The sequence below is a fragment of the Scatophagus argus genome, chromosome 22 (assembly GCF_020382885.2).
Source record: "Scatophagus argus isolate fScaArg1 chromosome 22, fScaArg1.pri, whole genome shotgun sequence".
Lineage (NCBI taxonomy): Eukaryota > Metazoa > Chordata > Actinopteri > Scatophagidae > Scatophagus > Scatophagus argus.
Window position 1 is genome coordinate 16194328 of NC_058514.1, and position 16421 is coordinate 16210748.

Sequence of the window (16421 nt, forward strand, 5' to 3'; positions counted from 1 at the left end):
AGCTATTATATACACTCATTGTGGTGTAGAAAATAGATTGCATTTAATTTAGATGCGAAGAATAGTGTATCTGCTACCTCTCAGTCTTTCTTTTGGCAGTCTGTACACAGTATGTGCCGCTGTTCGTTTGACTCCTCACCTCTCCTTCTGCCTCATCTCTGCTGATGTGAAGGCCAGGAGTTGATTCGACAAAGCATCCTTTTTTTTGTCGAAGCTTTCACTTAAAGAGATATTTTTAAGATGTAAACTCCCACTCACCCAACACACGGAGAAGTTTGCTGCCAGTGTAAACATGGAGAGTGACTAAAGCGCTGGCATGGAAGGCGGGAGATGATTTTACTAACATTAAACCTTCATCTCAGGGTTTGTCTTTTGCTGTTTGTAAAATCAAGCAATTCAAAATTGCTCTCCAGCTCAATTAAGGGAGACAGAGAGAGAGAGGCAGTGATCGAGCGAGCTACAGATTGAATGAAGAGAGGGGGCTACTTTAGTGTGAACAAATCAGTGAATCAGAGAAATATAGAAATTGAAGGATGATATAAAAATCTCAAAAACACAAAAAGTAATTTACCCTTACTTTATTTTTACTGTATTTTTCCTAAGCTCACCAGTCTAGGTCAACAAGCTACAATGAAAAATCCTCTCTTAGGAAAAACACTTTCACTTTTTACCAGTTTCGAAAACTTAAAATGGATAATGTAATATCTGACTTCCCCTCTGGAAAATAACCTTGGAAACTTGGGTTAACAGGCAGCTATGTGCTTGTCTGTGTTCTCCAGCCACAGCAGTCACTATTAGTGACAACAGCACAGTGCGAGTTCTGTCACTATACTTGTACTAAATGATACTATGCTGTGACTAAACAAACAAAAACAGCGTTGTGCTGTACTGTTTTAGGATCTCTCTAAGACTTTTGATGCTGTTGGATTTTACTTCACAAATTGCAGTCTTGGTTTGGATGTTTTTTGCTCAGAACTTGTTTCCTGGATATTTCTTTGATAGAACAAAGGCAATCTGTGCTGAAATGTCAAACCCGTTGATTAAATATAGGGGGATCCTTCATTACGTATACTCAACTTAAACAGTATTATCTCTGCAACATGGACTTATTATGTCCAGTCTGCCTTTAACATTCTTCAGTCCTCTCTGCATGATCATATTGAAAATGAAATTGTCCAATCTTCTAATTATGTGGGAATTTTCCTAGACATCTGTCTCACTTATAAACAGCATGTAGAGCAACTGCTGCAGAAACTAAAGATTTTTTTTTTTCCGTATGATGTTAAGAATGTTTGTGTCTTTAGGACAGGAAATGACATCCGTAAGTCATCCATCATATCTGCTCCACTAGAGAGATTTTCTTTATTCTCATGTTAGTTGCTCCATCTTGAAAACGACTCGGTGCAGTTAAGCGCTGTGCATCGTGTTTCATTACAGGAGATGCATATAAATATTGTGGTGTTATGTGAAATAAAAGGCTGCTCCTCACAAGCAACAAAACTGTTGAGGGCTGAGATGTATCAGCACGTCTTTGAGTTCCATTCAAAATGACAAATCTTTCCGTCTCTTGCTCTGACAGACGCTATTTCTGACTGCATTGTGTTTGTCTGAAAATTAACAAGAAATCTGAAAGCATTGCTTTGACAACAGGCAGCTATGAGCTATCATTAGCTTCAGCATGACTGCATATTTCAAAGGGCTTTTGAAATGTTACTTTTTTTTCCCTGTTATGATATGTTTTAAATATGTGTGAGATAGGGTATTCGTATTGTTCGGTTGTGGTCACTTGAGATTGCTGATTGCCAGAGGGAGATGGGTGTAGGTGGAGATTGGGGTGTTATATCACAACACACCACGAAATGCCAGCATGGACGATTCAGATACTGACCGTACATCTGCAACATCCCCAATCCAAGTCCAGGTGGGGACACTTTGTTGCATGTGATGACCGTCTCTTTGAAAGAAAAACAAACAAATGAAGAGCTGTACAGCCCATTTTTTAATGCTCTTTGAACATTTATTACTTTAGAAACTAAGATTGAAAAGCATTCATGGGTCATGCATAGTACCTAATTCTGCCTCCCCCTTGCTTATATTCTACTTCCTTCCTGCCTTCTCTTCCAGTATGGGTTACTGCATCCTGGTGGCTCATGGCCTGGGTCGGTTGTGTTCGATGGTGGGTCGCTGGGGCACCACGGTCCTCAGTGTCTCCATGCTGCTGCTGCTCCTGCTCTTCTCCTGGAAGACCGTCCAGCAGAACCAGGTCTGGCTGTCTAGAGAGGCCCTCTTCCGGTAAGCAGAGAGGCCCCGACACACAAAAACTGTCTTCATCATTGCACTTTTGCCTTTGTGGTGTAAAGAGCCCAGCAGCTTTCCCTGTAACATCTGGCAGATCACAATAAGTACTTTAACACGCATGTCAAAAGCCCATTTGATGTATGATTTCATCATATGTGGTGATGACATTTTGCTGATCTAGAGAGAGTAGAAGTTAGCTCAAATGGTGTTTGTGTTTTTGAGTTTTTTATATCATTGTGTAGCTTCCCAATAGTGTTCCATATGTATTAAAATGCAAATATTCAAACATTGGTTCAAGTACGCCTGTTTTAGCATCAAAATGCTGTTGTTTCAAGCCCTTCTCAAAACGTCATGCCATGTGACCTGACAGCTTTCTGAGGATGATGTTGCCTCATATAAAATCCCTAGCTCACCTGTCTAGGGACCTGGTCTGTGTCTGTTTGAACATGGCTGAGACCAGCCACAGACACAGTCACCGGGTCAGCCACACACAGCAGACAGGATAAAGCGTTCGCTTTGGCCAAATGCACTCAGAATCCAGCAATAGAGCTCCTTCCACAAGATTATTTTTCTGCTTCAGAACATGACTGCAGTGAAATAAATTTCTCTGATTCGCTGCTTTGTTCACTCACTGTAGCCCTCTCCACCACTGCCGCTGTCTGTTTTTCTCCGTGTCCATCGCTGAGCTGGAAAGTAACTTTGACCAGTATTTTTACAGACCAACAAATCCTGGAATGAACGTTTACTGAAGTGCTTATTATTCCATGTTTCATGTTTAATTACAAGTGTGAATGTGAATGTTTTGATGCCCGTGTAACTGTTGGGAGTATTTAGAGCCAACCAAATTTCATTGTGTTGGAATTCACATTTTGAAAACTGTAAACAACATGTCTGTAGTGGCCTTTCAAACAAGTGAAAACAACAGTAAAATGCTGCTGCTTGATTTCAGCCCAAAAATATTACTAAGAATACCTTTAAACAAAGGCTAACCCTCAGGGGCTTTTTTCACACTTTGTTTTTTTCTCATATACACTAAATGTCACTTTGCTAATTTAGCACCTCACTCCAGATGATATTTTAATTGTCAGGAAATTACAGGATATTATCTATAACGGACAAGGACAGGTAAAAGAGTAAAAGAGAGATGAGGTTTGAGTGAGCCAAAACCAGTATTAAATATAGACAATGTAATTTTTAGGAGCAGGAGTCGTCATCCGAGTAAAATGTGTACACTTCCGGATTAAGCCCTGCCCATTTCGAGCACGTTCAATCCTTACTCGCACATTCTATACTGATAGACTGATGATGTACTGCTGAGGTGAACATGAGTCAATAAATTACACTCCTTCTCAGAATAAGTCAGTCAGATGTGAGCGCACAGACAGGAAATACATACTGACATCATTCATACTAACCCAGTGGTAGTTTTTTGTACCTGAATTTGCAACTTGGAGACATGAACTATCAACTGGTAATTCAGAAGAGAATATAGCTTATCTAATAGGCTTTTTATGGGGTCTTCCTCTCTTGAAGCCTTCAGTTGTTTCTCTCATTGCATTGGTACTCAAATCGGTTTATATGTTGGTGTTATAAATTTCTGTTTCATCACTCTCGCAAAATATTTTATTTTAACACAAAAATCAGAGTCAAAAGAAAAAAAGAAAAACAGAAGGACAAGCAGCCCTTCCTTAAATATACAAGGATGTCACGAATTGGCTGCAAGTAGAAGTAGTCACTGTGGCTGTAATTGCTAAAGGGGTGGGGGTGAAATCATCTGTGGGATGATCAGCCACAAAAGCTTTCCCGCATGTATCAAAATCACTGAACCCACCTCTCCTCGATGCCTAAAACCAGTCCCAATGGGGCTACAGGCTGAAAAGCTTTTTGTGCTCACCTGTTTTTTTGTACAGACTGATTTTATGTCTCCTCCTCCTCCTCCTCATCTACCTCATCTTCCTCCTCTTTTCAGCTCTGGTATCCAGACTCTGCCTCACAATGCCAAAGTCCACTACAACTTCGCCAACTTCCTGAAAGACAACGGCCGGCACCAAGAGGCCATTCACCACTACACCACTGCCCTCAGGTCTGACTCTGGACTTAAGCTCTCTGACCGTGCTTGTCCAACCCATTCTAAGTCACACAGTGCATGGATGTTGAAATGCTGCACAAGTTAAACTGTCAGTTGAGCATTTAAACCTCAAATTTGCTCATTTCCTTTTGCTGCCTTTGTGATTTATCCCTGTGTCTGTTTTTAACCCCGAGCTGCAGATACAACAAAACCTCTCCGTTCTACTCGGATCAGATTATTTGAACTTGAACTCTGTGTGCTGCTGATCAGCCAAAGAGCCTCTAGTCAGGCTGTAACTGACCAACTAACTTAAATACAGAGGAAGTGTCCAGGCAGAACTTTTGAAACTTAAAACTTAAAAAAGAAAAAGAATTTCCTGTAATGTCAGCAGTCAAACAGCGCCCAGAGCCTGTGTTTATCAAGCATCTCAGAATCACTCCTAGGAAATGTGCTAAAAGTTAAGCTAACACAAAAAAAAAACACAATCTAAAAATACTCACAGTCTTGTGTGAATGCAGCTAGTTTTTTTTCATAACCCAACACTGAAGCATGAGGAAATGATTGACTCTAAGGAGCTGTAGGAGCAATCAAATTCTGATTTATTGCTGCGGAAATTGGCTGGTTGTTTCAAAGCCACAATTTCCATCTTTCTGAAAGGTGTTGAGGAATTCAAGGAGCGTCTCTCCTCCTGCAGGATATGCACGCGTGTCTGTCTGAACAGCTACTCCTGCAGCTCCTAACAGCTTAGAAGTTAGGAAAGTTGATAAAGTGCTTTCGCTCCTTACTTTTCTCATCTGTAGCTGGACGTTGCGCTAGTGGAAAAACAACTCAAAATGAAATCTAAGTATCTAAAGTCGTGACCAGTGGCCTCTTTGACTCTATTATAAAATTATTGCATTAGGCCGCTCTCTCTCTCCCTCTCTCTCTCTCTCCCTCTCTCTCTCTCTCTATATATATATATATGAGAAGTTTGTATGTAAATGTGTGGTCACCAAAAAAGTCCATGTAGATTCAAATGAGACTAAATATTGTGGCACCAGTGTTTAATCCATAGCTATTGTGACATGTAATGTTATTCACACAGTTTACAGAGACAATTCAGAGCAACACTGTTGTGAGTTTTTGTGTGTGGTGAAATAGGGAGTTGCATCATTATTTTCAGTGGCGAGAGTTTTGATGCACATTTAAAATAAAAACTGTAATTCATTAACATATTACAGCACTGGGACCTGAATGCCAAAGTCTCGTGAAATGGACTTTTATGACAATTAAATGCTAAACTCCTCTGAAAGTTTTCATTGTATTCCTAAACATAACAAACCAACATAAAACCATTTATCAGTCATTTTCATATTGATTGTGCGTGTTTCTAAAGTTTGGCCATTTTCAGCAGAAAGGAAAAGGAACCAAAATCAAGACATCAACTTTAAAAGTTCAGTCACCAACTGTCAGTCTGCTTTTGCAGTAAATACAGTAGATGACTCAATTAGTCGGTCAACTTAAACGAAAGCCGAATCAGCGGATGAAAAGGATGAACCAGTTGTGTGTGTGTGTGTGTGAGAGAGCTGCTGTGGCACACTGACCGAACACCATCAGGGTCACAGCTGTATGTGTATGTGTGTGCTCATGTAACTGTGGGGTTTAACAAAATGGAAAAACTGGACCGTCCAGTTATCTGACGGCGTCCAGGCTTCCACGTGACATGTTTTGTCTCCCTGTTTCTTTCCTTTTTCCCATTAGGCCAGCATCAGTTGTGCCAAATTGCCTTTCTTATTGAGTAAAGGCTTATTTAAATAGTAGAAACATGCCCATGTGTGACATAATCCATCTCCAATGGAAGAGCTTTAAAGGTCTCATGAAAATGCTTTGGGGTCATAATATCTTCCACGGTTTGAGATGCTGGTTCCACATGATCTTGGGGTCTGGCAGACATCAAGACCCTCTTTGAAATGAATAACCTTGTGCCACCTGAGCATTAGTTACACTGTAGGAAATATCATACTGGTAGTGCTAATAATATTTTGTGTATTTGTGACAAACCCCATCTGCACAACCAAACCCACACCACATGTACAAAGTGCTGTAAGTGTATCCAAGCCTGATATGGGTTCTTCCTCTGTGTCGTAGAGCTCCAGTACTGTCCAGAAACTATTAAAACACACCAGTGAGTGGCCTTCTTATGTTGCATGAACACACACACTGTAGTTATAGTCAGCTCCACATGCACCAACCTGCTGCCCCAAATATCTCACTAGAGCACCAAATGTGGATTAATCCTCCAGTGAAAATAGTCCCTAACAAATGCATTGTCACAGTATTCAACAATGTCAGAAGTTCAATGGAAATTTGAAATGAATTTGAAGCTATGTATTTGTGACCTGTATTTAAAAGATTTATGTTTTCAGTATTAATGGGCTTGTAGCTGAGAGCCACAGACAGGAGAAAGTCAGAATGAATTAATAGACAGACTAATGCTTTGGTGTAATTCTGCACATGGGATTTGTTTCACAATAAAACAGAATAACTCTGGCCTTATTCTAAACAGGTTTTATATAGTGTGAGAGTTTGGCAGTGCTGCCTTAAAATTCTTAGCACATTTTATGAGCTAGATAGTTTTTCTTTCCTTACAGTTACAAATAAAAGGTGTTAACATTTTGACCTTTTACAGAAAGAGAAAATCCAAAACATAAAGTAGAAAATAGTTGGGATGCATTTGGCACACAATTGACACATAATAGAAAGCCAGGAACTCAAGGCAACTGCATAAAGTGTTTTTATTCCATGGGACCTTTAAGAAAACAAAGAAAAGCTATTGCTGAGTTTTATCCAACTTGCCAACACTACTCTGTACAGTGAGAAATGAAAAGCTGTTGTTTAAAGGATTGATATTGTTGACAAATTTGGTTGTGTTTTCTCACACGATGAATTAATGTAACATAAAATGAATGTTCTAACAGCAGATACACGGAAGCAAGTCCACACACATCTGCACGCATGTTCTCATGCATGTAATGACCTTGTTTCAGCTCAGTTGTTGTGTTCTGTTCATCTGTCACACACACACACACACACACACAGGCTGCATTAATGAAAGAGAGTGTCCATTAGTTGTTCCTGTCACCAGATAGGCTTTCTGAGGAACCACGGCAAAGGTGTTCAACATTTCCTGTTCTCATATTTTCGCTTTGCCTCCCTCTCCAATACTCAGACTGGTTTACATGTAATCTGGCTGCTGTTAATCTGTTATGTCTGTTACTTGTACAATTTAACGTTCTTAAAGTTCTTGCCAATGGTCTTAAGTCTTTGGTCAAAAAGCCATACTTATTCACTTACAGTGATAAATCAGACAAAGCTGCAGATCCTGTTAACTGGTCAAAGCACTGACACTTGGTTTGTTTTGTTGTTTTCCGAGCTCACAAAGTGAACTTTAATTAGCCACAGCTGGATTGTCATTGTGACCCGTGAAATTAATCTGTGGAACACACTGCTTCCTAATGAAGATTTCAATATAAAAGGATTCGTTGTTGAGCCTTAATCCTCTTGTCTGTTTTAACCTTTGGATACCTAAGCTCTCATTGACAGTCTCTCCTTTCATTGCCGCTGTTCTTTTCTCTCCTCTGGTGGAGATGCATGTAGCATCTCCAGCACCTTCCTCATCGCTGCCAGGCTCCAAATTCCTCCTTCCATCCCTTCATTTCTGTCTCTCACTTCTCTCTCTCTCTCCTGAACTTCTTTTTTTCCCCCCTTCCACCTCTTCCTCTTCCCTTCTCTCCGGTCTTCCTGCAGAGCTGTGTGCTGCCAATATGTAGGAGCTCCACAACACACAACAGCTCTCTGCTAATCCAGCCTGCCAAACCCCGAGCAGAGAGCCTCAGCAGCTCTCATCAAGATCCAAACCACACCGCAGCTCATAATATACTGAAACCCACCAGACCACCTCACTCTCACTTCAATTAACCAGCGTTCACTTCGTTTTCTGCTCCTTGTTTTTTCCCATGGGAAGGCAGTAAGAGGAGCAGAGATGCCTTTAAAGCCCTCACATTTTCGATTCCCGAGGTAACTTTTCTTTCATTCAGCTTTTTTCGACAGCTGTCTTGTCTTGGCTGTTGGTTCTTTCTGCCTCGTAGACCCTCATTTACCTTGATGTGATGTTTGCGGTTGAGATGGTTTTGCTCAGTTTGTGTCACTGAAAAACAATTACTGAGCATTTATTTTCAAATAGCTTCATCTTCACCGGCATCAAAATCTTGTAGGAGAGAACACAAGCAGCACATGCCTGATCCCAATGTGGTATCTCAGTGAAGGCCTCATATTCACACTATAACGTCAGCTAAAATAAGGCGTTAAATGTGTCTTTGAATGAGTTATGACAAATATTGATTGCATGTGTACACAAAAGAACTAACCAGACAATGTAAATGATAACCAAGATAGCCAATGAATGACAGTCCCACAAAGAATTCTTTAATGAAATCATGAGTATTTGTGACAGCTTACATCAACAGACCTTTAGTGCGCAGGTATGTGGGGAAGAAAAACACAGAAATCTGACCGTGAAGGTTTTCACAGCCTAAGTGGATCTTTCATTGGACGTGCAGCTCTGGAGATTGTTGATCAAGCAGGCGTGATTTGAAGGCTCTTTGGTGAACAGGTCGGTCAGTGATGTTCACTGCTGGTTTCGCACCAGCTCTGTCTTCGCTGTGAAACCCCAACATGTGGAGCAAAGTTACCACAGAAACGGTAAAGAACACTGCCATGGCGCCCACTCACCGCTAGCCCCGGGCATCTTGTCCGGCTTTTGTCACCATTATGGGCACTGACTATAAGAACGGATTTCAATTACACAGCGGCCTTTTGTAGCAGTGATGGAGAGCAGCAGTAAATGTCAGTGGAGAGGCTGCTGGCTGCAGTTTCCACACACTCGCTGCTGATTTATCTGCACCATTTGCTCTGAAGATAATCCTTATCACTGTGACAAGGCACTTAGTCCAATCAAGATCATGTTATGGTATGCTTCCCTCTGGAAGCGTGCAGCCATTAGTGTTTCCAAAGATGAACATGGTGTGACAGTAATGCTCGGTTGCAGAGCTAGAATGCTACTAGACCTGCTGTTACAGATGACTTTCAGTCGGCTTCAGACTGCAAATGAACTGTAATGTTGCTCTGTAACTACTGAATGTGTACATAAACAGCTGTTTAGTTCACTATATCAACTTAAAAATCAATGTTGTGCTCAGTTTCTGCTGCTCTGAGGAAAAAAAAATGCATTTTCAGGTTTATTTTCCTTGGGTTAAGCCAAAGATTTATACATTTATGCAAAATGTTTTTCTGCCGTCTTTTCCTCCCCTCAGGTTATACCCCCGTCATGCCAGCGCCATGAACAATCTCGGCACTTTGACTCGCAGCCCAGAGGAGGCTGAGCGCTACTACAGGAAAGCACTAGACATCAACCCTCAGCATAACCGAGCTCTGTTTAATCTGGGGAACCTCCTCAAGTAAGATATTCACTTTCACTCACACACACACACATACACACAGGCTGCTGGAGAACAGATGTACAGTGACAGGACCCATCACACACTGGAAACTTTGCTCATTTTGTGTTGGCAGTGTTCAAACAGTTTGGTTTGGTTTTTTTGTTTGTTTGTTTTTTTTTCACCAAAAAGCTCCCAAAATTGGCAGTGATCTTCACAGCTGGAGACAATCTCAGTGTTCCAGTGGTTCTTAATTGTTACTAAAAAAAAAAAAAAAAAGCATGGCACTCACTGGCAGAATGTTTTAAGATGAGTGTGAGGTCAGATTAACACAAGTGGAGATTGAAAATTTGCTTGTCATTAAATCCTAAATTGGCTGTTGTATACACAACAAAGAGTTTTATTATACAAATGCTGTGTTCACACTGTCCACTGGGGGCAGCCGTGGCCTAGAGGTTGGAGAAGCAACTTGTGATCGGAAGGTCGTCGGTTCAATTGGAAAAATGCCCACCCCCTTCATTAGCTGGCTGATGAGCCCTCGAGCAAGGCACTTAACCCCCAATTTGCTCCCCGGGCCCTTGATAGTTGCAGCCCACTACTCCTGTGTGTGTTTCACTGCGTGTTGTATGTGTTTGTGTTTCAATGATGGGTTAAATGCAGAAAAGTAATTTCCCAGCTTGGGATTAATAAAGTAAATAAAATGTAAAAAATAATACATTAAATTAATTAAATTGTCAGACTATAACCAAATGTGGAAGTATTCAGATGCTTTATTTGAGCAAAAGTACTAATACCACAGGAAAAAATACTCCATTGCAAGCAGAAGTGTCACTGTGCAAGGTGAAGTTCTCAGAAGCAGACGGACACGGGACACACAGAAAGGTATAATTAACAACAATATAACAAGATAGTCATACTTAAAAACTGTAGTACTTGAGCAAATGTATTTTACTGGTCCTACTCTCTTTACTTGTTTGTCTGTCCCTTCCAGTTTGCATGTGTAAACTCTCGAAAGACTCGAACACTACTTGGGACTTGTAGGTCTTGAATTGGGTCTTGATTCTGGACTTCATAGATGGGACTTGATTGTGACTTTGTCTGAGCTCAGACACTGTGTGTGTGTGTGTGATGGTGGTTTGGAAGGTAAAGAGACCTGTGTAAGGGCACACGAGTTCACTGCATCACTATCGCTGCTGTATTATAACACAGTCGGTGTCAGTGCATCCGAATGTGTCCCTGTTGAAACGTTAATTGCTAGGCTTGAAAAAGGGCATGTTGTGGTCTGTGATCAAGCTGGAGATTGTCGCCTGCACCGTTTTCAATCAACAGACTATTATTAGATTTTGATAACCAAGATTCATTCCGCTAATGAGAAAGAAACTTGGAGTCATGCCGTGTCAGTGTGGACACACATAATTTAAAAATATTTCATAATGTAACTTCCATGCTCATTTAGAAATGAACGGTCAGCTAAATATATAGTAGCATTATTCATATTGGAGTCAGAGACTGTAGGGCCTGAAAAATAATGATTCAACACACTCGGCAAATGAAAGTCGGCAATTAATCTGACTCCTCGCGCCGCCACTGTAATCTGCCTCTTCATACAGCTGTGAAGCTTTTGTTTGTTTGTTTGTTTTGCGGTCAAACAGCAGTGGACTGCCCCGAGCTCTTCTGGCTCTAATAGAAAAAATTAAATCAATATAGAAGCTGAAATTAAGTCCATTATTATTGCTCAGATCCATTACTAGCAATGAGTTACCAGTGGTGTTGTGACAACAAACAGACCGACAGAGCCATCGATCCACTGCTGCAAGTCGGTGACAGCCCTGTGTGCGTCTGCACGTCTGTGTTTGTGCCGTTTGTTTTGCGCACATGAATAAATTATACAGTGAAATAATAATAATTACAAAAAAACACTACAAGTGTGGAATCTGTGGCTGTGAATGAATGAATGCGTTGCAGCTGACCATCGTGATGTGTTCCAGGTCCCAGGGGAAGGAGGAAGAGGCCGTGACTCTGCTGAAGGACTCCATACGCTTTGGCCCACATTTTGCTGATGCTTACTCCAGTCTGGCATCACTCTATGCTGAGCAGGTGAAACATCCAGAAACCTCCTCTCTCACGTTCGTTGAGGTTCTTGTAGCTCACCCCTCCTTCTTAACTGAATTGAATTAAAACACCAGTAGAGCAGGGTGTTCAGTGGTGGACACTCCAGCTTCCTGTAACCTGGGTCAAGTTCATTCCTGTTTTAATCCTGTTTTCATTTCATCTGCTTCTCCCACAGAAACGCTTTGCTGAAGCCAATGAAGTGTATCTGAAAGGTATAGAGAACTGTCCGGACAGCTCCGACCTGCATAACAACTACGGAGTGTTCCTGGTGGACACGGGTGAGTTGAATCTAGAGGCTCACTGGCACCGACACTGAAAGACACACACATTGACACCATAGACCTGTTGTGCATAATGCAAGTTTATATTAGCAAGAGAAAAAAATTATGACAACTGATTTATCGATTTTGCTGATTAATCACCGCTGATAGGAGGTTTTAAAAACATCATTATTGGTGATACTTGACTGCACAGGAACTTGACTCCATGACTGATAGTAGTCAGTGGTTGCTCAGCGACGTACATCACGTTTTTGTATGGAAGTCAAGGTAATCCTGTGTTCCTGAGGTAATTTTTATTTAAATGAAAGGGTAAAGCAAGAGTATGGTGACTGCTTCATCTGTGTCCACTTTAATGTCTGCTTCGATGGCAGGACGACTGAATACTGACAACGAATGTGACGCATTACCTTACTATTAAATCATGACTCATATAGCAGCCAAGGCAAGGTGTGTGTGTGTGTGCATATGTATATGCTGAATGCTGACATTTTCTTATTTGCAAATTCACAATATCCCATTGTACTTATAAATTTTAATACCAGCAACATAGCATGTGATTGCAGAGCTTTGCATCAGCAGACTCAACTTCAGAAGGCAAAACTACTTAACACAACAGCATTTGTTCCCAACTGTATTTCAGTCAGGAGAGGCTGACTGAAAGGAGGGCTTAAGAAGACTTTATTCAGTGTGTATATATAGTGTGCACAACAGAAACAGCCAGCAAAATGATTTGTAAGGAGCCTTTTGCGATTTGATCCAGTTGTGACGTTTTTTTGTTTTTTTTTTAAATCAGAGCTAAATTATGTGCCTCATGTCATTGCAGAACAGACAGGAAGTAGTGACATCAAAAATAATCAAATGTCCGCCTCTTATGATAGTGCTTCATCTGTTTAGGTGTTTCTGTGATGTTGTAGCAGGTTTGTTTATGATGAAGTTGTACAGCTGTGAAATGTGATGATATATAAAACAAGACTAGGGTGGAAATTACAAATAAAGACAACAGGCAGACAGTCAGATTTTAACAAATAGTCACTGTTTAAATGTGGAAACCGATTTGTTTGGACTTGTATGGCCCATTTTTATTTCACAAGCGCAAGTTGAACAAGTCTGATGTGTGTAGAAGTGCGTGTGGTTATTTTGTAGCTGCTTGATGTGAATTGCTCGTGATTCGAGGAAAGGTAAACACAGTGGACGGCTGTGTGCGTAATGGCACCGGGTTCTGTCGCAGCAATTCATTTTAAATCAGAGGCTGCAGATTAATCTGCCACCTGATGCCTTCATAAGTTATGTGTCCTGCTGCCTGCAGCAGATGGCTGCACGGATGTAATGAAGTGAACTAGAAGCAGCATACAAGAGCAGAAAGCAGCTGTGGATAATAAATGCCGTAAAGAATCACTCATATTCTTTTAGAAATAAATGATTTACTAACTTTCCTGCACCAAACACATTATATAAGTTTTTTATACTGATTTAAATGGATCTATTGGCTGAAGCTTAATGATTTAAATGACTTTACTTTAAGCATCATTGTGTTATTGTTGCACCTTTGCTCGTTTTTTGACAAAACCACCAGACTGCGGTCGAAACAGATGTAGTTGTGAGATTCAGTCTGTTCTCAGTGCAAGCTGTAAGACACATTCTCCAGTAAAATACCAACAACTCATTTTACGCTTCCCCAGCGATACTCCCACCTGTTAGCGCTGCTCGTGCTGATTATTGTGCTGCCACGAAAACAGGGCTAAGTACGTATGATTAAGATCAGAATCAGAATTTGCATTGTTGACAGCATGTATACACATGCCAAGACACAACAAGAGACTTACAGCTAAGAACAAGGACAACTAACACTGTAAACTAAAGGCAAAGCATGACAGAGGATAAAGAAATGGTCCGGTCTTTAATGATCAGCAGCCATCGCATCTTTTCATTTTTTTGATCTAAAATAAGCTTTGTGGTGAGTAAACAGAGAGCTATGTCAGCATCAGCCATATCCTCCTCTGATATGATATATCTGGTGTCAGTGTAGTCAGTACTTCAGTTATGTCTGTAAAACACAGCTGCCACAAATGGATACGTCATTGTCAGCAGTGTTGTCGTCCTCATTCCTCCCTAATTCTTGCAATATTTCACCTCCGTCCCTTGTTTAATCTTTCAATACTTCCCTCAATCTCCCCACTTCCTCTCCTTCCACTTTGCCCTCTCCTCTAATCCAGGAGAGGGGGAGCTGGCAGCCGCTCACTACCAGCAAGCTGTCAAGCTCAAACCAGCGCACTACGTTGCCATGGTGAACCTGGGCCGACTGCTTCGATCGTCCAATGAGAACAAAGAAGCTGAGTCTTGGTACAAGAGGTGAGTCAAGTATCAAATTATAGCAACAGCACAGAGCCGATATGTTTTATCAGATGCTGCGAGACTAACTGTGACCTTTGACCTCCTAGATGGACAAGAGAAAAAAAATAACTGGTTGCTGTTATTATTACAGGATTGTTTTACATTCTTTTCTGTCAAGCATTTTCAGATTGTATTTATAAAATGGATAGCTGCCTAATTTAATAACATTTAAAGTGGAAGGAGAAAGAATAAATTATTTGAATCAGAAATACAGTCAACGAACAGAATCTTGCAGCATGGAATAAATCAGTCTTTAGTATTGATTTTCACATTCATTTTGCATTGGTCTTCAAGTGTACCTCACTCTACACTGAACACACCGAGATGAAATTGTTATTGATCGCAGGGGTTGTTTTCTTTTTTTTGGTTCAAAAAGCAGCAGACCAGCAACATAGCACTTTGTGAAAAGAGAGCCGCCGGCGTGGCGAAGCCGTGTTGTGACCTCTGACCTCTTTCTCCAGGGCTCTGCAGGTGACGAGGAAGGTGGACATCCTGACTCCGCTCGGAGCTCTGTACTACAACACAGGTCGCTATGAGGAGGCCTTGCAGGTGTACAGAGAGGCTGCCGCCCTGCAGCCAGAGAGCACTGACATTTGGCTGGCTTTGGTGAGAGCGTGCACACACACACACACACACACACACACACACACACTCACCGTCAATCTTAACCCGAGCCCTCGAGACACCTTTCGGTATTTGTAGTCTCCTAACCTAACCTTAACCTAAACATACCTGACACAAACTTTAAACCAAATCTTCTCACAAAAAATGACATGATTTATGTTGTGGGGACCTGCGGATTATCTCCAAAGGAAAAATGACTCCCCACACCCTCTGTTATTTCCCTGCTGTATGATTAACACAAGTCCACATTGACTGAATCATGGCGCATGAGGTGGAGCACACCTGAGAGTCCGGCGTCAACAATTTCACCACTGACATGTGATAGCCTCTTTATTTCTGGAAGGATGTTTCACGCTAAAGCTCTACCTTCTCACTGAATTGAGGGATCAGAGGATATGTAGCAAATAGTATAAAAGCGACTGAAGATGTGGGGAAGTCTGACGATTTGTAACCACTCAGATGGGATGTTTTTCTCTTGGGGAGGTGGAATTATTTCAGTATCACCTGCACTGGTCAGTGTTTTTAATCTCACTGGCCCTCTTGTAATTCAGTCCAGACACTTTGCATTGTAAAAGTGTTTAAAGGTTTTTTATGCATTAACCTGTTTACTTACTTCACTGTTGGTTTGATCAGATGGAGTAGATTTAATCTCCAGCTTTGTCACCTCCCCTTCTCTTTTTGTTCTCTGTTCTTTCAAAGATAAAGCTGCCCTTCCTCCGTCGGGGTTAACATTGAGCCTGTTCACACCTGGTATTAACATCTATCCTGAGTGACCTAACTGGACGGCTCTGAGTGCATCAGTTCGCACCTGGCATCGACATGTGTCTCCACATTAGATTAGATTAGATTCAACTTTATTGTCATTACACATGTACAAGTACAAGGCAACAAAATGCAGTTTAGCATCTAACCAGAAGTGCAAAAAGCAGCAAGTGCTGGATATATGTTATCTACAATATGTACATTATGGATTCACAGGTGGCTATAAAACATAATATACAGGTTGGATATATTATAAACATAATAAAAACATATACAGGTTGAAAAGTGTTCCCTGACCAGAAATCGTCTTAAGTGACCGTGTGTTTACAAGCAGCCCCAAATAATTAAGAATTTGTCATAGATAGCATTTCACTAAGTTGATACTGTTTCCCCTAACTTAACAACTCACAA

The 16421-nt window shown here is 41.1% G+C and overlaps 1 protein-coding gene across 2 annotated transcripts in view; it reads left to right on the plus strand.

Annotated features, from left to right (window-relative positions):
• tmtc1 (transmembrane O-mannosyltransferase targeting cadherins 1) overlaps window positions 1-16421 on the plus strand; it is a 97786-nt gene that overhangs the window by 71006 nt on the left and 10359 nt on the right. For both annotated transcript variants that reach the window (XM_046378611.1, XM_046378612.1), the window contains exons 9-15: window positions 2125-2292; window positions 4268-4381; window positions 9718-9861; window positions 11829-11937; window positions 12128-12230; window positions 14447-14582; window positions 15086-15230. In XM_046378611.1, the coding sequence (XP_046234567.1) occupies window positions 2125-2292; window positions 4268-4381; window positions 9718-9861; window positions 11829-11937; window positions 12128-12230; window positions 14447-14582; window positions 15086-15230 (919 nt within the window). The remainder of the gene's footprint in view (window positions 1-2124; window positions 2293-4267; window positions 4382-9717; window positions 9862-11828; window positions 11938-12127; window positions 12231-14446; window positions 14583-15085; window positions 15231-16421) is intronic.